This window comes from Nakaseomyces glabratus, chromosome M, assembly GCF_010111755.1.
Source record: "Nakaseomyces glabratus chromosome M, complete sequence".
Lineage (NCBI taxonomy): Eukaryota > Fungi > Ascomycota > Saccharomycetes > Saccharomycetales > Saccharomycetaceae > Nakaseomyces > Nakaseomyces glabratus.
In genome coordinates, this window is record NC_088963.1 from 984,472 (window position 1) to 1,008,808 (window position 24,337).

At 38.4% G+C, this 24,337-nt stretch overlaps 9 protein-coding genes across 9 annotated transcripts; 5 read left to right on the top strand and 4 right to left on the bottom strand.

Annotated features, from left to right (window-relative positions):
• Positions 1-327: 327 nt before the first annotated feature.
• UTP21 (rRNA-processing protein UTP21) lies at positions 328-3,144 on the top strand (the record flags this gene model as incomplete). The annotated part of the gene is made up of 1 exon (XM_449774.2): positions 328-3,144. One exon carries the CDS (start codon positions 328-330, stop codon positions 3,142-3,144), a length of 2,817 nt encoding a protein of 938 aa, XP_449774.2.
• A 244-nt stretch (positions 3,145-3,388) lies between these two features.
• On the top strand, positions 3,389-3,709 carry BLS1 (Bls1p; the record flags this gene model as incomplete). The annotated part of the gene is made up of 1 exon (XM_449775.1): positions 3,389-3,709. The coding sequence occupies one exon, from the start codon at positions 3,389-3,391 to the stop codon at positions 3,707-3,709; it is 321 nt and encodes a 106-aa protein (XP_449775.1).
• A 412-nt stretch (positions 3,710-4,121) lies between these two features.
• Positions 4,122-4,979, bottom strand: GAG1 (Gag1p; the record flags this gene model as incomplete). The annotated part of the gene is made up of 1 exon (XM_449776.1): positions 4,122-4,979. One exon carries the CDS (start codon positions 4,977-4,979, stop codon positions 4,122-4,124), a length of 858 nt encoding a protein of 285 aa, XP_449776.1.
• A 420-nt stretch (positions 4,980-5,399) lies between these two features.
• On the bottom strand, positions 5,400-6,434 carry DUS4 (tRNA dihydrouridine synthase; the record flags this gene model as incomplete). Its single annotated transcript, XM_449777.1, has 1 exon — positions 5,400-6,434. The coding sequence occupies one exon, from the start codon at positions 6,432-6,434 to the stop codon at positions 5,400-5,402; it is 1,035 nt and encodes a 344-aa protein (XP_449777.1).
• A 268-nt stretch (positions 6,435-6,702) lies between these two features.
• Positions 6,703-7,524, bottom strand: SEI1 (seipin; the record flags this gene model as incomplete). The annotated part of the gene is made up of 1 exon (XM_449778.1): positions 6,703-7,524. The coding sequence occupies one exon, from the start codon at positions 7,522-7,524 to the stop codon at positions 6,703-6,705; it is 822 nt and encodes a 273-aa protein (XP_449778.1).
• Positions 7,525-8,269: 745 nt separating this feature from the next.
• On the bottom strand, positions 8,270-9,661 carry SFP1 (zinc-coordinating transcription factor SFP1; the record flags this gene model as incomplete). The annotated part of the gene is made up of 1 exon (XM_449779.1): positions 8,270-9,661. One exon carries the CDS (start codon positions 9,659-9,661, stop codon positions 8,270-8,272), a length of 1,392 nt encoding a protein of 463 aa, XP_449779.1.
• A 662-nt stretch (positions 9,662-10,323) lies between these two features.
• On the top strand, positions 10,324-12,246 carry DUS3 (tRNA dihydrouridine synthase DUS3; the record flags this gene model as incomplete). Its single annotated transcript, XM_449780.1, has 1 exon — positions 10,324-12,246. One exon carries the CDS (start codon positions 10,324-10,326, stop codon positions 12,244-12,246), a length of 1,923 nt encoding a protein of 640 aa, XP_449780.1.
• Positions 12,247-12,866: 620 nt separating this feature from the next.
• On the top strand, positions 12,867-22,241 carry IRA1 (GTPase-activating protein IRA1; the record flags this gene model as incomplete). The annotated part of the gene is made up of 1 exon (XM_449781.1): positions 12,867-22,241. The coding sequence occupies one exon, from the start codon at positions 12,867-12,869 to the stop codon at positions 22,239-22,241; it is 9,375 nt and encodes a 3,124-aa protein (XP_449781.1).
• A 571-nt stretch (positions 22,242-22,812) lies between these two features.
• Positions 22,813-24,324, top strand: GVI51_M09999 (uncharacterized protein; the record flags this gene model as incomplete). Its single annotated transcript, XM_449782.1, has 1 exon — positions 22,813-24,324. The coding sequence occupies one exon, from the start codon at positions 22,813-22,815 to the stop codon at positions 24,322-24,324; it is 1,512 nt and encodes a 503-aa protein (XP_449782.1).
• Positions 24,325-24,337: the final 13 nt, after the last annotated feature.

Here is a 24,337-nt window from a genome sequence, read left to right on the forward strand (position 1 = left end):
TCAGCGTCAAATTTACAGATGATGCCACAAATCCCAACTAAAACAAAATCTGTATGCGTAACTGTTGTGCTGCTAAATACCGTAAACTTAGCGGCTACAGTCCGGGTGGTTCTAAATTGAACTTCCAGTGCCAAGGGGAGCACGACTCACCTCGTGGCTATTTATACTCGCGAGATGAATTTGCGATTTTGAAAATTTTTGAAAAAAAAAATTTTGCGATGCGATGAGCTCATCGGTGATAATATAAGAGCAGATGTACAATTAGCAAAGGAGCCTGTGGAGTCTATAAGTCGGATTGATAGTTGATATTAGCGTTTCAGCAGCAGAATGACTATGTCTGAAGTTGCTAAGAGGAGGAAGCTCACCTCTACCAAGAGGTATGCGTCGAAGATATTTTCTCCATTTCGGGTGATTGGTAACGTTAGCAATGGGACACCATTTGCTGTAGGCAGTTTGGGTAGTACTTTTTATATCGTAACCAGTGTTGGTAAGTCTTTTCAGATTTACGATGCTAACAATTTGCATCTTTTGTTTATTTCTGATCGGGAGACTGACGAAGAGATCAGTTGCCTGGAGGCCCATTTCCACTATGTGTATGCTGGTTTTGGAGGGAAAGTAGGTATCTACAAACGTGGTATATTAGAGCACACCATTGAGGTTGGTAACGGCTGCAAAGTTACAAAACTGTGTGTTTTTGGTGATTACTTGTGTGTTTCAACCGATAATAATGAAGTACATATTTTCAAGAAGGAAAATTCAACAACTGATAAGTATGCTACTAAGTTCTATACCAAGTTTGAGATTCCAGAACTTGTAGGTGGTGATATTGTATCTGTATTGCATATGCCCACATATCTGAACAAGATTGTTGTTGTTACAAAGATCAATGTGTTACTGTATAACGTTAGAAGCGGAAAGCTGTTATATAGCTCTCCAGATTTCCCTGATCAACTGACTGTGGGTGAAGCTGCTCCAGCACTTGATATCATTGCACTTGGTACTATAAGTGGTGAGGTGATACTATTTAACTTACGTCTCGGTAGAAAAGTAAGGACAATTAAAGTACCAAACATGAGAATTTCATCCATCTCATTTAGAACCGACGGTTCTTCTCACATTTGCGTTGGGTCATCAAAGGGTGATATCCTATTCTATGATTTGAACCGTCGTGCTAGAATTCACTTATTGAAGAATGTACACAGCGAAGAATTTGGGGGTGTCACAAGAGCAAGTTTTCTAAATGGTCAGCCAATAATTGTCACATCAGGTGGTGATAACAGTTTGAAAGAATATGTTTTTGATCCATCTTTGTCTCAAAGTGATGAAGACATGGTAGTGCAACCACCAAGGTTTCTGCGTTCTAGAGGTGGTCACTCTCAACCTGCGACAAGCATTGCTTTTGCTGATGACGAATCGCATTTTATTCTATCTGCTTCGAGAGATAAATCAGTCTGGGCATTTTCCTTGCGTAAAGATGCCCAATCTCAGGAACTTTCACAAAGATTACATAAAAAGAATGATGGCAATAGAGTTGCTGGTAGCACCATGCGTGAAAAGTTTCCAGAGGTCTCTTCTATAGCCATTGAGAATGCTCGAATTGGCGAGTGGGAGAATATTCTTACTGCTCATAATGAAAGCAAGGCAGCCAGGACTTGGGATATGCGCTCTAAGAGGGTTGGTAGATGGACGTTTGAAACTATCGATGACGGTATGGTTAAATCTGTGGCCATTTCTCAATGTGGTAACTTTGGTTTTGTAGGCTCGTCTAACGGTGGTATTGGTGTTTATAATATGCAGAGTGGTATGCTCAGAAAGAAGTACCGGTTGCATAAGAGAGCAGTAACAGGTGTAGCTGTGGATGGGATGAACAGAAAGATGGTTTCCTGTGGTCTTGACGGTATCATAGGTTTCTATGACTTCAATGAATCTAAATACTTGGGCAAGTTACAAATGGATGCTCCAATTACGTCAATGGTTTACCACAGATCGTCGGATCTATGTGCGTTTGCCTTGGATGATTTATCAATTGTAGTTGTCGACACTGTTACTCAAAAAGTTGTGAGACAATTATGGGGACATGGTAACAGAATAACAGCATTCGATTTTTCACCAGATGGTCGTTGGTTGGTATCTGCCTCTCTGGATTCTACTATCAGAACCTGGGATCTGCCTACTGGATCGTGTATCGATGGTGTTAAGATTGAATCAGTTGCAACCAACTTAAAATTCTCACCAAATGGTGATATGTTAGCCACTACCCATGTTATCGGTAATGGTATTTTTATTTGGACCAATAGAGCACAATTCAAGCAGATTTCTACCAAGGCTATCGACGAAGATGCCTTTCAAAAGATCATGTTGCCAAATGCCTCAGTTTCTGGTAATAGTCAATTCTTGGAAGGAGCATTTCAAGATGGCGGTGATGACCATGAACCTCTTGATATAAACAATTACCAATCGGTGGAACAAGTTAACAGTGAACTCGTAACGTTATCGTTGGGACCAAGAAACAAAATGAACACCATCCTCCATCTTGATGTGATTAAGAAGCGTTCTAAACCTAAGGAAGCTCCAAAGAAGCCTGAAAAGGCACCATTCTTCTTACAACTTGCAGGTGATAAGGTGGGTGACGAAGCTTCTGGTCGTGAAGGTATTAGTTTTGAAACGCCAGAAGAGATTAGAGCCAGGGAGGAGAAGCAAAAGCAGTCAGAAGAAGCACAAGCTGAGTTAACCAAATTCAAACCTGGTACGAACCGTGGATTCCAATCCAAATTTACAAAGTTGTTATTACATGGCAATAAACAAAATCAATATGAAGAGTTCCTAGAGTACTTGGTTAGCATGTCTCCTGCTACACTTGATTTAGAAATCAGATCATTGAATAGCTTTGAGCCATTTGAAGAAATAATTGCGTTCATTTCTGCACTTACTGCCGGTTTGAAGACTAATAAGAATTATGAACTATATGAGGCGATCATGAACTTACTATTCAAGGCCCACGGTGATGTGATTCATGCTAACAATACCAACTGCGACCTGCAAGACGCACTTTCCCAGTGGGAAACTGTTCATGGCACAGAGCAAAAAATGGATGAGTTGGTTAAGTTCTGTTCAAGTGTACTTGATTTTGTCTCTAGATCATAAGCCTTTATAGAATACAAAATAGTTAAATATATTGCATAATACAGATTTTTTATTTTATCACAACGATGATAATTCTTTCAAAATTTAATGTTTTGGATCATATTTGGTGTTTATCTGTCATTGTTAAAATCAATTATGAAAACGATAGGCATAAAAGATACAATTTTCAATAACGTGTGTAATAGATACATCGAGATACAAGTACCTTGAGAATCAACTACCCCAAAATTGCCACATATTAATAATGCCTCCTTCAACCGAACTAGATGCGCTTGTTGACAAGATAGTCAACGATCACTCCTTGAGTGAGCCAGGACAGTCTTTGAAAGAGTTGGGAGATAATGGAAAGTATATTATGGATGTACAGATGAAAAAATTGTTGAAGTTGCATGATCAGAGTTTTATAGAGAGATGCTTCACACCTATGGAGGAGCTGAAAAATAGATATGCTAAAGTTAAAGAAAGGAGTGGAGACTTACAGAAAGAAGCTGAATTAGTGGATAGAGATATACGGATAATTGAAATGGCAATCCAGGATATCAATAAAAATAAATCACATCAGTGAATAACTCGACCCATTCTATATATGTGTATACTATACAGAGCTTAATGATTTGATGACTTCCATATTGTTTATTACTTCTGACTTTATAGAGTTTAATAGACAATGCTAAAAAACAGAAAAATAATAAAAGAAAATTAATTAAAATGTGAATTGAACATACGACTAATTAAGAATTGAAAAATAATCCAAAAATATGATTATAAAAAATTGAAAAGATAAAGACCAAGATAAGGCAAATGGATCGATAGGTCTTTCTGGATGTATTGGTGAAAATATTATCAAGATAAAAAAAAGCTGTGCTTAATCTGAATATGCAAAAAATTAGAAACTGAGAACAGACTCTACAACAATCAAAAAATAATGTCGAAAAAATGCCATTATGCCACAACAGGGTAAGATGCTATATTAAAGATTATGGCAATCCCTTACCGGCGTTAGCCCATTTTTTTGTATCTATCCAACCAGCATTAATTACTTTCATCGCATGAGATAAGTTCAACGGTTCCTTTAAAGGTTTATTATCAACAACCAACTTCTTGTAAACACTAGTATGATAAGCCTCTGGAATTGCATCAAAAACACCTCTCCCATTCTCTCTACGGTGAGCGATTTCTTCAGCAGAGACTGAGGGCTCGCACCAGAGCTTTCTCCTTTTCTCCCAGATCTTTGGACCACCAACAAATGGCTTATCCGATCTTTGTCGAAGTTTATTACATTCCGCAACAGCGTCAAAGTTATCATAGGTCAACTTTTCTTTATGTGAAACACCTTGGCTACCTCCTGAGCTAGACTTCATTATTGTTAGCTGCTCATGTTTGTTGCTAGTACCAGTAGTTGACCCACCTTCTTCACTCTCTTCTGAAAGCCTCATACTAGTTCCGCCTACACCTCCCACAAGCGACCTAGAGCCCGAGCTTATCTGCTCAATACTTCCAGATTTCAAGAGTCCTTGAATTCCAACCGGTTGAGCTGTTGTACTCTTTTCAAAACCGAAACTTGACGACTTGAGATCATTTGTAACATCTTCTTCAAGCATATCCTCCTCATGCACTTGTACCAACCCATTTTTGCTGGTCCGAACTGGACCCCAGTTAACAGTTTTTCCACCTTCTCCATCAAATAGAGCATCTATCTTCTCCTCATTTGCTGTCACCTCATCTAGTGAGTTTAACGTATCATGGGTCACCTTCCGCAGAGTGCTTCTCCACTTTCGAAGTGTACTACCTATTGAATTCTTCATCGATTTCGGCGAACTTTTACCTCCTATCATGTAGCCCTTCAAACACAAAAGTTGCTAATAGCTTCTAAATTCACAGCTTATCAAAAAAAAAACTCCGAAAATGTAACAGACAACCCAAAAAACCAAACGTTCTTCTAATAAACACCTATAATACTCCCAAAACCTTATACCAGTCCTCCGGATACAGCAACTACACGCTTAATGCTTATCTGAATGTTGACTATTGCAACTTGTGAAGCCCCATCCGATGAGACTCATAAGCCCTTTTATATTGCTGCAAAAGACGACAAAAGAAATGATTCGTACTACACGATTGATATACACCCCATGCGCACTATCAATTAGTTTGTGAGGCAATTCATACTTCTTTGCATCTTATATTGTTGGCATTTATAGTACAAGTGTGGTACATAGCTCTGTCATTATTTCAATTAAATATATTAAGATAGTCTAGTTAGTCTTCAGTTGAGGATCAATGGTGGTGCCAAATTCTTTGTCTCCATGTCGATGCATAACAAAGTTTGTGTCAAACCAGTCTAAAAGTTCTGGGTAGCTCCTTTGCAACATCATCTCCTTGAGTAATTTACGTCTTATACCCATGTTTTCCAGCATACAATATAGGTGATGCTGTGTTAATGCAAACGGCAAGGTGTTATACTCGGTAGTCCAGTACCAAAACCATTCGACACACCCCCAGGGACATTTATCATGGCCTGCAAATAGTGCAGGATTTGCAAGCACACCGCGCACAGCCATTACGCCTTGTACACCTGTATAATCGCTAATATGTTTGAAATCTTTCATGGTAAAGCAATCTCCGTTAGCCACAACAGGTACATTCTTGTCTTTGATTTTATCTACAATGTACTTTATAGCTTCAAGATTAACTGGTTGTGATGACCTTGTGGTCCGCGTGCGCCCATGAATTGTTATCCAATCAACGCCGCTATCACATAATCTGCGACACAGATTAACTGTAACGTCCCAATCATCATGAATTCTTATCTTTGTCTCCAATCTTAACTTGGCACCATACTTACTCTTGACACTTTTAACCATTTCACATAACAAGTCTGGGTTATAGATCAACGCACAGCCGATACCTTCCCGTATCTGTTCTCTGATAGGACACCCACAGTTAATTCCAATACCATCGCAGAATGGGGCAACCATCTCAGCGAACTTCATCAAATCACCAACGTTGTTCACACCTACTTGCACGATCAAGGGTGTATCATTTTTGTTTGTAGTCAGATCCGCAATTCTAGCCTGCTGATTCCTTACAAACTCACGCGCTAGAATCATGGGTGTGTAAACTATATCCGTATCGTACTGCCTACATGTTTGTCTAAATGGCAACTTTGAATACCTCACCATTGGCCCAGCTATAGTAGCCGGACGGCCATGAGTCTGGGCGCGAGTCTTGATTATGTGCAACGGGTCATTCTCCTTTGTCAGCTCTTTCGGTACTGGTACTTCAATCATACTTCAACAGCATCAACTTATATTTCAGTTGGAACAGTACGATTATTAGAATCGGCATATCTACTCTTTCTAACAGTCCATTTCAAGCCTTTTCAATGCTCATCGCATCAATTTTTCATTTTTTTCACTTCTGATCTACTGTGAGTGATATGAACTACTTGAACAGGTCTTGCCATGGATAACTTGTAAAATATAGTAAATCCCACATAGCAGTCGCAAAATAAACCCTAAATCAATAGCTAGTCTACATGCGTACTACTATACTTATCTATTGCTTTTGATGCTTACCATATACCTTTGTAAATATGAGGAAAGTTGCCATACACGTGATCACGAAGATAAAACTTAAACTAATATAGAATACAGCTGTTCCTATAATATAGGTAGTTCTCCATCTGCGTAGCATCCAATTCCTTAATCCTTGCTCAAATGATCTTCTTAACAAGATACCGCTAGTGGGTTCTAGAAGGATCTCACCGTTTGAGTTTGGAAGATCGATCGATATTTCAATGTTTTCCAGTTGAGGTGAAATATCTGCGATGTCTTCCAAAGATAAACTATTTAACCATTCATTCCTCAGAACTTCCATCCGGGATTTAGCATGATTATTTCCTTCTAGGACGTTTGTTGCTCCTTGGTTTCTGCAAATCACTGGCTGCCTATATCTGTAAAACAAGTTGGAGTCATCACTCAGGGACACAACTGCGTATTGTAAATCTGTCCCTTTACTGTTGCCAATGGCATCCAAAGAATGACAATAGAACTCTAGTTTCATATCTAGTTTGTAATTTGTATGGCATCTCAACGCTATTGGCTGACTCAAGCCATTCGGTTTCAATCCCGGTAACTGTTTATCCGGAGAAACACAAACAATCCCTTGTTTAAACCTCGTGTTTAACCCGGATGCATTGCTATTAAAATTATCCAATGGCACCCATACAGAGGAATCCGACGGTAGTAACCTTGTATAGAAATCATGAAACAGTAACACAGCCAGGGGAAGAATTACAACAATTTGAAGAATACCAACTCCAAGGATATAACTCACCCATTGTGCAATCTGTAATGGTCTTGTAAGGTTAAATTTCATGATATGTCCTTTATCGCTGTTATATTTCTCTACAATTGTGCTGCAATAGAGTCTGCTTTCTTCAACTATCCTGCTAACTTGAATTCTTAATTTCGCTTATTTTTGGCTTTAAAAAGAGCCTCTTGGGCTTTCAAATGGTCACTTATATATCAGTATACAAAAGTGGGCAGTAAATGCCTAAAATTACATAAGAAATGAAACATATATATGAGTATCAGCTATTAGCACAATAATCGTGTTTTTTTCTACAGCCTTCTCTATAGCTGGCGAAAACTTGAATATAATGAATGTGAATTTTAGAGTAACCCATCTCAAACAAAAACAATATCATGATAGTAACGACAAACTGGAGAAGCCTAATGATCCAATGGATTACTCTATATGATTGGAAGTGAGTTCAGTTCCAGTTTTGAAAACTAGTCATATCTAGTGTTATTTAAAGTTGTGCTTCTTCTAAGGAAACTTATGGGCCAAAGTTAATGACCTCCAGTGAAACATCTATTCCAAGACGACAGTTGGAACGAGATAATGTCTAATATTGTAGTAAAAATGAAGAAAAACCATTCACTAACAGTAAGGAATTCTGTGATTAAAAAGATGATAGAGAAAAAAAGATAATAAATAAACACAAATGCAAAATAAAACCTCCCCAACATTATTCTTCTTTCATTCAGAAAACAAAAATAATAATATAATAGTCAGAAATAAAAGAACATAAAAAAGTACACGAAATAAAGCACGTCTATCAATGTGTGGAGTGGCCTCTATGGTATTTGAGTCCATTCAGGTTTTTATAACGCTTACCACAAACCTCACAGCGGTATGGCTTATCCTTATCGTTTCCCATGGCATCCAATGTGGATACTTCGTTGGACTCTGGATCTATGACACTGAAAGTACCGTCGGCATTCTCTCGCAGAGTCTGGTTTTGATGGCCATGCAGCCTATGATATTTAAGCCCGTTCTGGTTCTTATATGTTTTATCACAGCCAATCACAGGACACTTGAAAGGTTTATACTCCTCATGATCCATAACATACAATCTTCTTGCTGGATCATCAATGTAGAACTCCTTTTTATCCTGCTCTTCCTCCTCCTCATCATCTTCGTCATCATCATCATCGTCTTCGTCATCATCATCGTCATCGATGGCTATGTCGACATTGGACGAATGTAAACCTTGTGTTGATCCATTATTTGGTGGCATCATCATATTTTGCAATGCTTGAGGGTGAGCATGTTTATGTATCGGTTGTGTTCCTCTAGAGGTCTCCATAGAGGTAGTGCCCCTGCCATTATTGAGGAACACTTCATTGGTGGACACAGTATCCACTATATTATTACTATTATGACCTCTGTTTACCATGTATTTGCTTTTAATATTATTATTATTGTTAGCGCCACTTATTTGGTGCATATTTATCGATGTATTGGAGCCAATCTTACTCTGTGAAGACATTGGTGTAGGCGGAGACATCCCATGAGAACCCATGGATCTATCCATAAGATTTCTTGTTTGAACGGTTCCTGTACTCATGCCCATAGATGCATCGCTACCACCAACCGGCCTTGACATTGAAGTCCCTGGTGAAGTTGATATATGCGCTTCTTCATAATGCCTCAGTAGGTCATGCAATCCTGGCAATGAAATGCCACAACAAGAGTAGTCCTTGCAATACTGCTCTTCTAGGTGAGGCAAAAAAGTGTTTGTCGACGCCGATATAGGCCCTTGACCTATAGGCGCATTCATTTGTATCTGCAGTAGACCATTATTAATGGAAAACTTGCGTTCCTGGTTCTGATATGACTGCTGTGAGGACGGATGTTGTAACATCACCTCATCTCTAAGCCAGGAGCTGATAGACAGTGAACCCCAGGATACACCACCAATACCTTGCGAGTGGGCTATAGAATCTCTCCGAAGCCTCGCCGCCTGTGCATCACTCGGCCCCCGCGTGGGTATGTGGTGTACTACTTCCTCACCAGCTGTCATCAGAGGCCGACTGCTCGGACTGACACTGTAGCTCATCCTTTGTCCACCGCCGTCTTTCACATTCAGATGGGTGGCTTTAAAAGCATCACCCATCTCATACTCGCCAACATCGTGCGCATCCATCATCAGCGAGTTGTACTCCATTATAACACTAGACTCGTCTTGCTGTGACCCAACTTACACTCTACATACATATATGTTGCATTTACACGGCCCACTTATATAATCCCCCCATCCTTCCTCATCACCGTCGCTCCATATCACTCCTTGGACCGTGACATATCTCACGAGGTCACATACCACGCTTGCCATTACTAACCCATCGTCGCTCCCTCTTTGACCTTTCCCACCTTCAATACTCTCCCTATCCATTGTCTCCCAGCAGTTCTCAAACCCAAATCCCTTGCCCCTCTATACTCCTGTTCCTTAGACCATTCCCTATACCATTCACCATATACCCAACAAAATCCGCACCCTCCTCCCCCCCCACCATAATTGCGTTAATCATGCAATAGTCATAACTCAGTCAGCTCGAAATCATGAGCTAGCTCTGGCCGCCAACATCTATATATTGCTGAAGGTGCGATGCTCATCGCTTATACCCATCCCTTCCAGCTCATCGCTTGCAAAGCTCATCGCTTCGAGCTCATCGCTTTTTTCATCAGCTTCGTACAGCGCCGTCTGTGGATCAGAAAATTTTTTTTCACTTTTTGGCAAACAGCGAAAAGAAGTAGTATAACTGGTGTATAGTATGTATATTACCTCGAGACAGGTACTTAGACGGTACCGAGACGACGTATATAGCCATGAAGCGTGAACTGGAAGGTAGTTATGAGAGTGAGAGGAAGCGTGGTGTCGCTCAGGTGAAGGCCGAGTATGTTGTAGGTGCCGCCAGTAATGTGCGTGTGGATGAAGAAGAAGCCGGGTCTGAGAGGTTTGTGCAAGGTGAATTTGGTGGTAAGAAGAACAAGAAGAAGCGTGGGCAGAACAAGAACAGGGACAACAGACAGCAGAAGGAGACGCATGCGCTGTGTCCCAAGTATGTGCTTGCAGATGTGACTAACCAGGTGGATCTGTGTACCTTTGGAGACAATTGTCGGTTTGTGCACGATATACCAACGTACTTGGAGCACAAGCGTCCCGAGATCACTGACTCTGTGTTCAAGACGTGTCCCGTGTTTGAGACCTTGGGATACTGTCCTATGGGTTTTAAATGTAGATTCCTGTCCTCACATATGGACAAGGAGACGCATAAACTGCTTGGTGAGTACCCGTCTGACCTTGCGAGTGCGTCGCATGAGATTAACCATATTACCCAGGACCAGAAGTACGACTTAATTAAGAAGCGTTTCCCTTTCTCTAAGAGTGAACTAGTTCTGGAAATCCTAGACTCATTCCAAGAGGAGAACAGAGAAATGCATCGTGAAGCTGAGAAGGTGAAGGAAGATCAACAAGATAACGAGGATGAACAGAAGGAGAAAGCTCCGCAAGTTGTGCAAAGAGAACTAGAAGCTCAGAAACGCAGGCAAAGACAAAAAGATTTGTACTTACAATACAAGGACACCAGATTTTTTGCCCAGGAGAAAAAGCCACTTGATCTAAGACATAAGAAGATTGTGTCTCCATTAACCACTGTAGGTAACTTGCCATATCGTAGACTGATGAGGACTCTTGGTGCAGACGTGACATACTCCGAGATGGCTCTGGCAGTGCCATTGGTGCAAGGTACCAACTCCGAATGGGCTTTACCAAAAGCTCATGAATCTGAGTACCCAGGATTTGGTGTTCAAGTCGCTTGTTCAAAGGGCTGGCAGGCAAGTAAAGCTGCCGAGGCGCTTGCCACATATATCCCCAATGGTATCAGCGAAATTAACTTGAATTCGGGCTGCCCAATTGATTTGTTATACAGACAAGGCTCCGGTAGTGCTTTATTAGATAACCCTGCTAGAATGATCAGATGTCTTAATGCAATGAACTATGTCTCTGGTGATATTCCGATTACTGTGAAGATACGTACCGGTACCAAGGAGGGCCATCCAATCGCGGATACGTTGGTACGCCGTCTTGTGTTCGAAACTGATGTAGCTGCCATTACTCTCCATGGTAGATCTAGACAGCAACGTTATACAAAGGTCGCCGACTGGGATTACGTCTCTCAAGTCGCCAAAGCTCTTCGTCAAGCCGAAGCCGATTTCATGGAGTCACCACAAGGTAAGGAGTCTCATCATGACGAGAAAACCAGACATACACAATTTGTTGGTAACGGTGATATCTTTAACTACACCGATTGGTACCAACATCTGGAAGACCCCGAAGTAGACTCCTGCATGGTCGCCCGTGGTGCATTGATTAAGCCATGGATATTCGAAGAGATAAACGCCCAACAACACCTGGATAAGACCAGCTCGGAACGTCTAGAAATACTGAAGACCTACAGTAAGTTTGCCATGGACCACTGGGGAACCGATGAGTACGGTATCGCCCTGGGACGTCGTTTCTTCTGTGAGTTCATGTCTTTCTTCCACAGATACATCCCAGTGGGTATCCTTGAGCGTGTACCTGTGCAACTCAACGAGAGACCACCGTTATGGAAGGGCCGTGATGACATGGAGACACTATTAGGAAGCTCTGACGTGAAGGACTGGATCAAACTGAGTGAAATGTTCTTCGGCCCAACAGAGGACTCCTTCGTATTCACACCAAAACACAAGAGCAGCTCCTACAAGTAAATTAGCAAAGACCCAATGAATGCATCAGCATTGCATAATAAGCCTGTATAATTATTTATTACATATAAATACTGCAATTTCATGTATAATTGTTTTATAATAGTGAATAGGTGCCTACTATCACGTGACTCAATTGTACATACCCACCATGTTAGCCGGTTTCCGCTGCGGCAAGAAAAAAATTTCGCTGCAGGGAGCGGAAATGGCAGTGCAGTAAGGATAATAAAGGCAATTAGTCGTGTCACGACTATTGCTACAGGGGTTTACAACTCGATTTCAATTTCTTGAAGCTGATACCGATTACACAGAGGTTTTTTTATTTTAGTTTTTAAGTTGTTCTACAGTTGGTGCGAGCACTGGGCGTTACACAAAAGCAATTTAAGGTAATCGAAAAAGAAAAAAATAAGGAACTTATAGGCTAAGTGGGTCATCAAGGACAGGACTTCGACTTACTTTTGCTTTCCAGCACTGAGACTAGTAAACGATTTATAATACAATTTTAGGACGACTAAAGGTACGTGAAAGTAGGTAGACTTTGAGAATTACAATCTAATCACCCAGTTTTCGATACTACACATACAGGTGTTAGAAGGACTGCAAGATAGAAACGCACAGACATTATGTCACATTTTGGTAAAAGTGGACATAGGAGGTTCAGCAGTAGTGGGAACAAACCAGATTCGAGGCATGTATCAGCTCATCATAGAGTACCACCACCAAGGCCTCCCCGCCCGACTACTCCAATTACGAATGCAACCCCGAACGTCCTATCACCGGAATCAGGTCAATCAAGCGCAGGTTCGAGGGGTTCGCACAGGCAAAGCCTCAGCAATCCAATAGGTAAATCTAAAATGACTGAAACATTGGTCTACCACCTATTTTTTGATCGAATATTACCAGTGCTACCGGTTGAATCTACATTAACGACTTATAGAGAAGTAGAGAGCGATCAGTTTTTCATTTCATGCAGGGGCGTGATTATGAATGTAGCCTTATCCAGAGATTTGAATCCTGTCATCGATTATTCATTACAACTCATAGAATCTCTGACCGAAAGTAGAGAACTAATATCGGATGAAATTAATGAGGATGTTGCGCAGTCTGTATTGGTCCTCCTTAGACTTTTAAGTGATACGTTGGAATTTTGCTGGGAATCTAAGGAAAGTCCAGAAGATAAAGTTAAAGATGAGCCAAGTTTTGAGAATATACCAATAGATGATAACAAAGAGTATGTGAATATGGGGGAACAGGCGAGAGCTGGTAATATGTTTACAGGATCTACTATCGGTTACTCGACACATAAACCAGGCTTTCACAGAGTTCCACCTCCACAAATTGATTCTACCTTGGCTACAAGATTGCTAAGTGTATGTACGAGGTTAAAATATAACACAAGAACACTAAGAGTATTAAAAAACATGTCCAAAAATTTGTATGGCAATGGTACAATAACTTATTCCAGCGTCTTACCAAAATTCCAAGCTTGGTTGAAATACCATAACTACCCTAAATATACAGAAACTGTTGATTTAACAATTGACTACATTCTAAGATTCATAGCTGCTGCAAATCCAGCAGATTATGATAAATATGTAGACTCTAAAGTGACGAATCCACTTTTGATATCACATACATTAACGGAGCTAGGCATAGTAAAGTACCTTGATTTCTTTGGATGTGTATTTTTAACGCCAGAAAATGTGGGCCCATTTTTGGAGACACTGCGACATCTATCAGGATTTATGAAACGAACAATTTTTCACTCGTTACTGTTGTATTATTCTTCTAAGGCATTTTTATTTTGGATTTTATCAAGACCTAATGAATATGTCCAACTATATTACGCCTTACAAAATCTGGACAGCTCCAAATCGAATACCTTCCACCAAGGGAACAGCAATAGTTCCATAGCGACGATTCCTTACTGTGTTTCAGTATTATTCGATGATATTTATTCTACATTCAATGTCTCATCATTATTGACTAATATATACGACACGAGGGGCCATAACGGATCAACAACACAGCCAGTTGAAACAGAACAAAGCCAAGCCACATCTCCAGGAAGTACAAATCCGGTATTATTTTCCCCTACACTGACTAGTAACGACGGCATTATAACATCCCCTACAATGGGTAGTAATCAAATCGCGTCCCCTTTATCACCACTCCCAATGTCACTAGATTTTAATTCTAGGACACAAGCGCAAGGATTTCCATTAGAAGAAACAGCCTCTATACATTCTAGTAAAAGGTCATACAACATCGACGAATCCGTTTACAGTACTATGGGTTCGACACATTCAAATATTAATACTCCGACAACAAATGCTAGTTTCACACATCCCAACGAGGATGAAATACCGACGTCTGGTTCAGGACATTTACAGTATGTGTTGGAGCTATTCTCAAACTATGAAGAAACAGAACTATCTTCCCATACTTCTATTCTAAGGTTTTTACTTTCACTAATACTGTTGGATACGGATGTCTTTACTGATATTAATGCCATGACTTTCAGGTATATTCCTGATACTTCGAAAATTATACAACAATACTCACAAAAACAAGGAACTAGAGATGCAGGTGCTGGTACACATATGCAAAATGATGATCCTTCAAAAGAAAAAGAAAAAAATCAGAGTATAAAACAGATTACTCATGGCTTAAAGAAATTAACTAACCTATCCTCATCCAAAAAGAAGACAGTAAAGTTTATAACAATGCTGATAAGGAATTTAAATGGTGCACAAATGGTTTCTGATGTCTCACTAGTAGATTCGCTTAAAACATTAGTTGCTTTGGTTACATTAACCTCCTCTATTTCGTTAATTGATTCAAATCTGCCTTCGGTTTTGTTTGCCAAGAGAATATTTTCTATCCTTGGACATAATCTAGATGTAGGGAAAAATTGGGAGTCTAAGACGAATGGCTTTATTGCATCTTGTACTGAAAGAAATCCAATTAGCCATAGGAGACTTCAACTAGAATTTTTTGCAGCAGCAATACAACTAGATTCTGATAAGCTTCTTTCTCATATTCACCTGGAAAGGGAACTGGCCGGTTTAAATCTAAGGAGACTCCTTCTATATACTGAAGGTTTTAAAGTGTTTTTTAATTTACTAAGTTCTGATGTTTTACGGAAGAAAGTAGCACTATCAAGTAGCAATTTTTTAAAATCCTTGTTTTGCATTATTGCAGACATTTTACTGAAAGCTTTCCCATACTTTGATGCAAAGGTAACATCTATTGTTTCATCAATTTTAGATGGCTCCATTTTAGAGAAATATGATACCATAAAGACGCTAGCAGGTTTAGAACCTTCTAATCCACCTGTTCTAGATAGGACTGATTCAAGCGTTAAGTTGAAACTTCAGAAGAAAATCACAAATTGGGATGTGCACGAAGTTTTACCTACCTTGTCTGCTGTATCATCATCATCTGATATAAATCTTTCTGATACTGGTAAGAGCATTGCAGAATCTACAGAACGGAGATCAAACACCTCAACGCCTGCCCACACCTCAACGCCCGCAAATCTAACTCATAATCCGTTATCTACAATTGCTTCACCACCCTCGACACCAGGTTCAATTGGTAATTACAGGAATAATCCAGGAATGAACGTATTAAGTCCACATGCACGTAGGCTTCAAAATGTAAAGATTGATTCTCCACAAGTAGAGGGTGAAAGAACTCGACAAAGCCCGTATTATTTTGGAGCAACTAGTACAGGTGAATATTCAAACCAATCCGTTTCACATTCATCGTTACCAAAAACCACTCGATCTTCAGGAAGTCAAGAGAAATCCAGGAGATCATCGGATGATAAAAATAAACCACAACTAAAAATGCAAGACTCTGATGATGTAATTGTATTGAAAACGAATGAGAATGATGACGCCCGCAGGATTATGATTAATATTTTCAGCATTTTTAAAAAAATGACTAATTACTTTATCCTCCCTCATGATCAGAATCTAAACACTATTTGGGTTTCTAAAGATTTCAGAAACATCATGAAACCAATCTTTGTTGCCATAATTGACACAGATACTAGACTACAAACTACAGCACAATCATTTATGGATGTACTAATAAGATACATATCGAAATTCTCAAGTGATATCACTGCCAGAAGCTTGAACGAGCACTACTTGTTATGCAACTACACAATTACATTATTTGCCGCTTCACTTTTTGATCTAAAACTTGATAATAAAAAGAGAGAGATAATTTTAAGGATTGTAGTAAAGTTTTTGAACGTGAAATCTGATTTATCAAGAATAGCGGCTCAAAAAGATCTTCAATATGCACTTTATTCTACTGAGCTTGTAACATTCCCGTTGTTGACAGCTACTGTTGGAGGAGGGCTATTTATCTCCTTATACTGCAATAAAGGAGAAATTCCAAGATTATTAAAAAAGGGTTTTGGGGAGTTTTTGTTTGCTATCAACTGCTATGAGAAACATGTCGGGGAAATTGATAGGACTTGTATATACAACCTTGGATTTATTGTTGCTATGTCAAGGGATAATTATGCCGCATCTGGATCGGTCGCATTTCAGAGACGTTTAAGAAATAAAATCTTACATCACATCAAAAGACCAGACACTATTCTTCTTGATGCCATGGATGTTATTTACCGAAAGTGGTCTAGTTATATGAGGAAAGAAAACATAACTCAGGAAGAACTAATAGATTTTAGAAGCTTGGCTGGTATACTGGCCAGTATGTCAGGTATATTGCTTTCTTTTGGAGAAACAAGCACAGATAACGTCCCTCATTTATTTGAATTCAGAGGGGACCTTATCAAAAAAATGGATTACTTTGTTTTTAAGCAATGCCAGTGGCTGAATAATCCTGATTTGCTTACCCGAGAGAACTCTAGAGATATTCTAAGCATGGAACTACATCCCTTATCATTTAATATTCTGTTTGATAACCTAAGAATTAAGATTGAGGAATTAAGATCCGTAAATCTTTCACAAAAAGTTCATGAATCTTCATTTGTTTTACTAGAGCAAATCATAACTATTGTCAGAACTGTCCTGAATAGGGATGATGATGAACGCATCATGCTTTTGTTTTCTATTAGAGTTGTATCAACCATTGATCAATTGAGTGATCTAGTTGAAAAAATACCTCATAGCTCTGTGAAATACTATAAAGCCATTATTCAGATGGCTAAATTATTTAGAGCAATCCAGCATTCTGAAATTAGTCTAGGGATAAAGAACCACTTTTACCTGAAGAATAAATGGTTGAAATTACTTACAAACTGGTTTAAGGTTACTATTTCTATTGATTACGATTTTGATAATCTGTCCAAACCTCTAAGGGAAATGGATTTAAAGAAAAGAGATCTCGACTTCCTGTACATTGATACTGCTATCGAAACATCTAAAGCTGTTGCGTACTTAACCGAAAATGTGCCACTGGATATTCCACCTTCTGCCTCCAAGGACGAACTTGAGAGAGCAAGTACAATAGTGTTTGGTAACTACTTTACCATATTCTTAAAGGGTCTAGAGAAGAGTACCGATATTCAGAGATTCCCAGTATCCCTCAAACACAAAATAACTATCTTAAATGAAAATGTCATTTTATCATTGACGAACCTTTCAAATGCTAACGTAGATGCTAGTTTGCAATTCACATTACCGATGGGTTACTCTAAAGACAAGAACATAAGAATTGCATTTTTGAAAGTTTTCATTAACATTGTGACAAACTACCCGAAATTAAAAGTTGAATCAGAGCGGAAGAAGCTTTATGCAGTAGATCAACTGGTTCAATACCTCATTGAACATCCACATTTGGCTTTCCAAGCAGGTATAATATGTCCTGCCAGTGATGTAGATGCTTTTGTCGCTGGACTGGTCAATGGTTTTGATTCTAGAAATGCTTCACACATATTGGTGACACAATTGATTAAAGATGAAATAGATAGGGCGTCGAGATATGCCGATGTCTTGAGAAGAAATAGCTGTGCAACTAGGGCACTTTCTTTGTATGCCAGATCTAAGGGACAAAGCTATCTGGTGAGAACCTTGAAACCTGTTTTGGATGAATTTTTCGAAAGTCGTGATAGCTTTGAGATAGAAAAGATACTACCCGATGATCCAGAGGCAGAAAAGAACGTCGACATGTTTATACACTACATGAGCAAGTTGATTAATGCTATAACAGAATCTGTGGATTACTTTCCACCAGAATTAATTAATATCTGCCAAACTATCTTTCATTCGGTAAAGGAAAAATTCCCTGATTATTCATTCATTGCTGTTGGGTCCTTCGTATTTTTGAGATTTTTAGGCCCTGCTATAGTCAGTCCTGATGCCGAGAATATTATTCTGATTTCCCAAACAAGAGATAAGAGGCCTTTAATAACACTTGCTAAGGTCCTACAAAATATGGCTAATGGCTCTGAAAACCTAACTAGATGGCCTATATTGAACAAAAAGTTAGACATTTTTAAGGACTTTAGCAACCGCATATTTGAATTCTTATCAAAAATTTGTACTATTGACTCCAAACCGAATATAGAAATTAGAAGAGACCCTGAGCCGTATTATTTTGAATTTAATTTCTTACACAAGTTTTTATATGAACACGAGTTGGAAATTAGAAAAATGATTGTGGAGAGCTTAGTCTCTTTAGATGACTTTGATTATGTTCGTAAAACATTCCTATTTGTTGATGATATTATGGGTGTTCTAGGTAGACCAAAAGTTGAATTAAAGAATGAGATACCTCCTTATATAGTGGAGCATATGGAAGAAAATCCACATTTATACGAGTTTATGAATAGGAACGCGTTCAAGAATGTATCATTAGGTGATGAATATGAGCCATTTATGCATGAGTCTATGTCATTGGATGGTTTGCCAATAATCACTATTACATTTCGTAAGTTTGAAGCAGAGAATATTGAGGTCGACGCCATCGTTTACAGGACTATACAGGTTTATTCCAAAATGTGGATGACAAAGCATTATCTGGTGCTAGATTGTACCGGCAGTGATTCTATAGACATGAACTACAATAAATTAACGTCTTTGTTCTTCAGTCTATTACCTGATATAGCTATTGAAAACTGTATTGGTGCTATCTATTTCAATGTTAGCGAGAATTTCATGAATCAATGGGTTAATGTTTTGAGAGGTGATAATCCCTATCTCGTTGCACAAGTTCCTCATCATTTCATCAATAGCAGTTCTGACCAAGAACAAGTAAAAACACTAGGCCTGACGGGAAAAGGCGCTGATGTGGTACAAGATACAAGAGTCTCCCTGCATGATATATCTTTATACCATGAAGATACTAAAAATCTAGAGAATGTTTCATTGAAAATTGGTAATAGGTATATCCAAATTCTACATGAAGCAACCAAACAATATAAACTGCACGCACTAAACCAAATTTTGAATATTCCTTTTAATGATGTCTATGAAATTGTGGATTTAGCGACAGTTGGTGTTTCTTCAATTACTGGTCTACCAAACGAATTCACAATAAATTTTATAAACGGTAAGAGACTGGTTTTAGTTAGTAAAAAATATCTTGAAATTGTTAAAATGTTCAACTATGCACAACTTAAAATCGAAGATGAGTATGGTACTGAGAGTCAAAACCGTGAATTGACTAGCACTCATGAAGAATCGTATGTTAAAGAGAGTCAAGAAATTATTTGCCACCTGTCTTTAGTCATCTTGAATGGGTTGTTTAACGACGATAATGAGGTTAAGAATATATCTTACAATTTACTAGTTGTAACACAGAATGCTTTCAACCTAAACTTTGGAAGCAGATTTCAAAAAGCACCTGAAGTGTATGTTCCAGATAATACTACCACCTTCTTGTCCACTATTGCTAGAGCTCTAGCAGAATCTTCACCTGAACTGACGCTACACATGTGGACTTACTTCCTAGAAGGCTTGGAAAATGATGTTATACCTCATGAACATATACCTACAATAATTTGCTGTCTATCATACTGGGTGCCTAACCTCTATAGATATGTCTATTTGGTTGATGAAGAAGAAGGTGCAAACAATTTATCAAAAATAATAAGATCCTTAATCCAGCTGACTGTAAAAGACCCTGATTTTACTACAGTTTATTTACAGCAAATCTGGTTTTTGCTTGTATTGGATGACCGTTTAACATCGGTAACAGTAGAAGAATTTGTCACTCATGCTTTAGACAGAGATTCTGAAAGTAGAGATTGGAAAAAGGCTGTATCCCTATTGACAGCTTTCCCAACTGTTGAAGTCGCGTGCCAAGTTATTGGGAAGCTAATGGATATAATAAAGTCCTTTTTACCATCATTAAAAATGGAGGTGTCTACTCACAGTTGGTCTGAGCTAGAAATTCTTGTAAGGATTAGTGTTTCCCTATTTTTTGAATCACCTTTATTAACGCAAATGTGTCTTCCTGAAGTACTATTCATAATATCACTTTTAATTGATATTGGTCCCACGCACATCAGATACTGTCTACATGAACTATTAATGAATATTTGCCATTCTCTGATGATTAATTCATCTTTACCAAAAGAAAACTCTGAGAGGCTCGATGGCATATGTGCTGTTTTTGCAAGACAAAAGCTAAATTTCATGTCTGGTTTTAGTCAGGAGAAGGGCCGTATACTTCCAAATTTCAGTGCTTCTTCATTCTCGAGCAAATTTGGAACCCTTGACCATTTTGTTACGAATGTTTTCAAACTTATGGAATATGGATCTACATCTGAAGCTGCGCAGTGGAAAACTAAATATAAGAAGTATTTGTTGGGTTGTGTATTCAACCACGAGTCTTTTCTGTCAGCTAGAGCTATCATGATTCTCGGTATTATTGGGAAGATAGATACCAATGAAATTTTGTGCAGAGATCTTTTAGCCGAAACAATGAAAATCTTTGCTGAACCAGTTGTCACTGATGAACAGCTATTTGTTGGTATTTCACACATCTTTACCTACAGTAAAATTGTCGCTGGTCTAGATCCTGCTGGTCAAATGCTGCCAAGAATGTTTTGGTTAGCAACAGTTTTTGTTGAATCACCTCATCCGATTTTGTTTGAAGGAGGATTGCAATTCTTGATAAATTGCCTCAAACATTTATACGAGTATCACTATAAAATCAATAATACAGAGAAGCTAATTTCTGAACTTTTAATAGAGTCGAGGAGCTTTGCATCAGAATTACTAGAAGAACTAGAAGGCTATACTGATTGCTTGTGGACAAAAGATAATTTTGAACATTTAATTCTTGGTTTTATAACCAGGGGATTATCTTTAGCTGTCTTAAGAGGTGTCGCTCTCGATTGCCTGATGACAGCTTTTAAATATTCCTTCAGAGAACATCAAATGATCCCTAGGACTAGTCACCACTTAAACTATCTGTTTCTGCTATATTTGGTCTCCAACCAGGAAACCTTTCTAAATCTCTTGGACAGCGTAGGCTTCGAGAGTGATTATATTGAACTAGATGACAATATTAAGATACCCAGAGCTCTAGTGGAATGGATCAGTTCAGATAATGAATGTTCAAACATAACATTGTATCAAGGTGCTCTTTTATTTGCTAGTCCTGCTTCAGATGAGCCAAGTAAGTTGAGATTCGAGCTGCTGACAAGGTATCTTCTAGGTATCAGCCCCAAATGTGTTTTCCGTTATTATTTTGTTACTAGACAAGAGCTAAGAAGAATTTCATCACTTGAGCAACAATCTGACTCTAGTACCATTGCTTTTGAAATAGCTGGTATGCTGGTAATGCATGATGATTTCGATATTTTGGATATATACAACAAAGATTCAGTACAGCTTCTGAAATCAAGAGGTTTATTCTCTTTGACTAAGGTGAACATATTTGGTCGTAGCTTCGAGGATATCATGAACTCGTTACAGGAAAATTCTGACCAAATTTACAACCGTAAGAGATTGACAACCCTAATTATCTCTAAAATCATTTACCAATCCCAATTAACTTTATAATTATTAATTTTGAAAAGTAAGTTAACCAAAATATTGTATTATCGAGTATAGCTAATCTATATAAATGTCAATAGAAATAAATATCAGCCATACTCTACTTATACAGCCCAAGCAATAGGTAATATCATATTTAATACAAGCCGATCAACAATTCAGATTGGTATTAATCAGAAACCTGCGTATGACTTTCAATCACATTAGAAACTGAATATTCTATTCGCAATCGAAACTGTATATCATTGTGAATTGAAAAATTAAAGATTTTTCCTTTTCGGGAAACCCGTCAACAGAAATTCTGACTCCCCCGATGACTTACATTAAGTTAGTAGTGAAGACAATCTAAAATTTTAACATAGTAGTTCCCTTGATCAAGATAACTGGATACTACTAAGGTATATATAGACTTGTTTAGTTAAAAACTAAATACAGAAATAAGAGAACTAATAGAAGGCGACTATTGGCATAGTTTATGCTTTGATTACTACAGAGAAGATTTAAAAGAAGGAATTATAAACAAACAAGGCACTAGATTAACTGATATTGGTATTCGAACAACTTTAATTTAGCAAGGATGGATGACCAGACTAGATTAAGAGTGTTTGAACCCCTCGATTGTAACTCCTTTGTCAGTGCGACTCCCAATTCCACGCATTTGAGTAAACTATCAGTTCAAACACCGACAACATCTTCATTTATCAGGAATCCGTATGAACGGGACCAGACAGCATTAGAAAATCAGAGTGGATCAGAATTATTAAGGTGGAAATATGATCAACGAGAATTTATGTTTAATAGTAATAGTACACCATCAAAAAACTCTAACTCTCAAACAGAAAAATATGAATTCCCAATCACAGAAAAATTGGTAAAAAACAAAAATCCAGGATGTAAGAGAAGAACAAACCAACTTATAGGAGCCAAACCAAGCCGGCCATCAGGATTGCAAAACGTTACATCTAAGTTAGAACTGTTAGATGAAACCCATTTCACGAGCTTACCGATCCCTGCTCCAAAAGGTACTAAAATTGACAATAGCGCTATCCTTAGTGACATAATTGATGATAATTCTGACGATATAATAACAGCCGATGACTCCGTTATTCTGCCTAGCAAGAGGTCGTTCAGGACACCAGCCAATGAGATTAAGGTGCACAATAATGGCAACAAAAGATACATAAGCTATAAATATAGTAACAGATATCCCGAACGAGAATCCAGTCCATCTGAGCAAATGATATCATCAGGAAAGGACACACATCCTATTGTTATTGTAGAAGACTACCTCCTATCAGACAGTGAAAGATCATTTACCGAAAGTACGCGGAAGAGGAAGAGATACAATTCAAATAATGACGGATTAAAGCCAAAATTGTCATTACACAATTTAAAAACCAAAATAAGAAGCTCGAATACCGATCATTTACCTGTAAAAAAAAAAGTACACTACCTGAAAGAATGCTCTACAGTCGATAGCTCTACGAATGAAGAAAATGAGGCAGGATCCTCAAAATGCATAAAAGAAGTTCTAAATGAATTCCTACCACCCAAATCTAATTCCGCAGATTGTGACCTATACATATCCAATCTTCTCTCAAAAGGCACTAATGAACTGAAAAGATGTGTCATCTGCGAGAAAATATTATATGAAGTGAGTTCCTTATTATACAAAGAGAATGACTTTAAAGAATTGGTCTGTGGAAGCTGTACCGAGAAGTATGAAACAATTGCAAAACTGTTGGAAGGCTGTGAACTCGAAAGTACTTTTGAGTATTCTTTAGATTCGTCATCATTTGAAGCAAATACGCTTGACTCATCACTTATACAATCCAGTCATACTGTTTGTCGAGAAGTCACTCCACCACATAACTCGAGCCTCCAACATATGAGGAGAGACTCTTTCTCTGAGGATCTGATAAAAGCTCTGCAATCGCAACTAATTAAAAATAGTAAACAGATACCAGAGAATAGTATTTTTCCCAACAAAGCTCTTAGCTGGTTCATTGATGCTAGAAGGAAACTACGCTGGAGATGGAGGGTAAGTGGGTTGCTACCAGAATTCACTATTAATAATAACAATGAATAATTCAAATATTCTA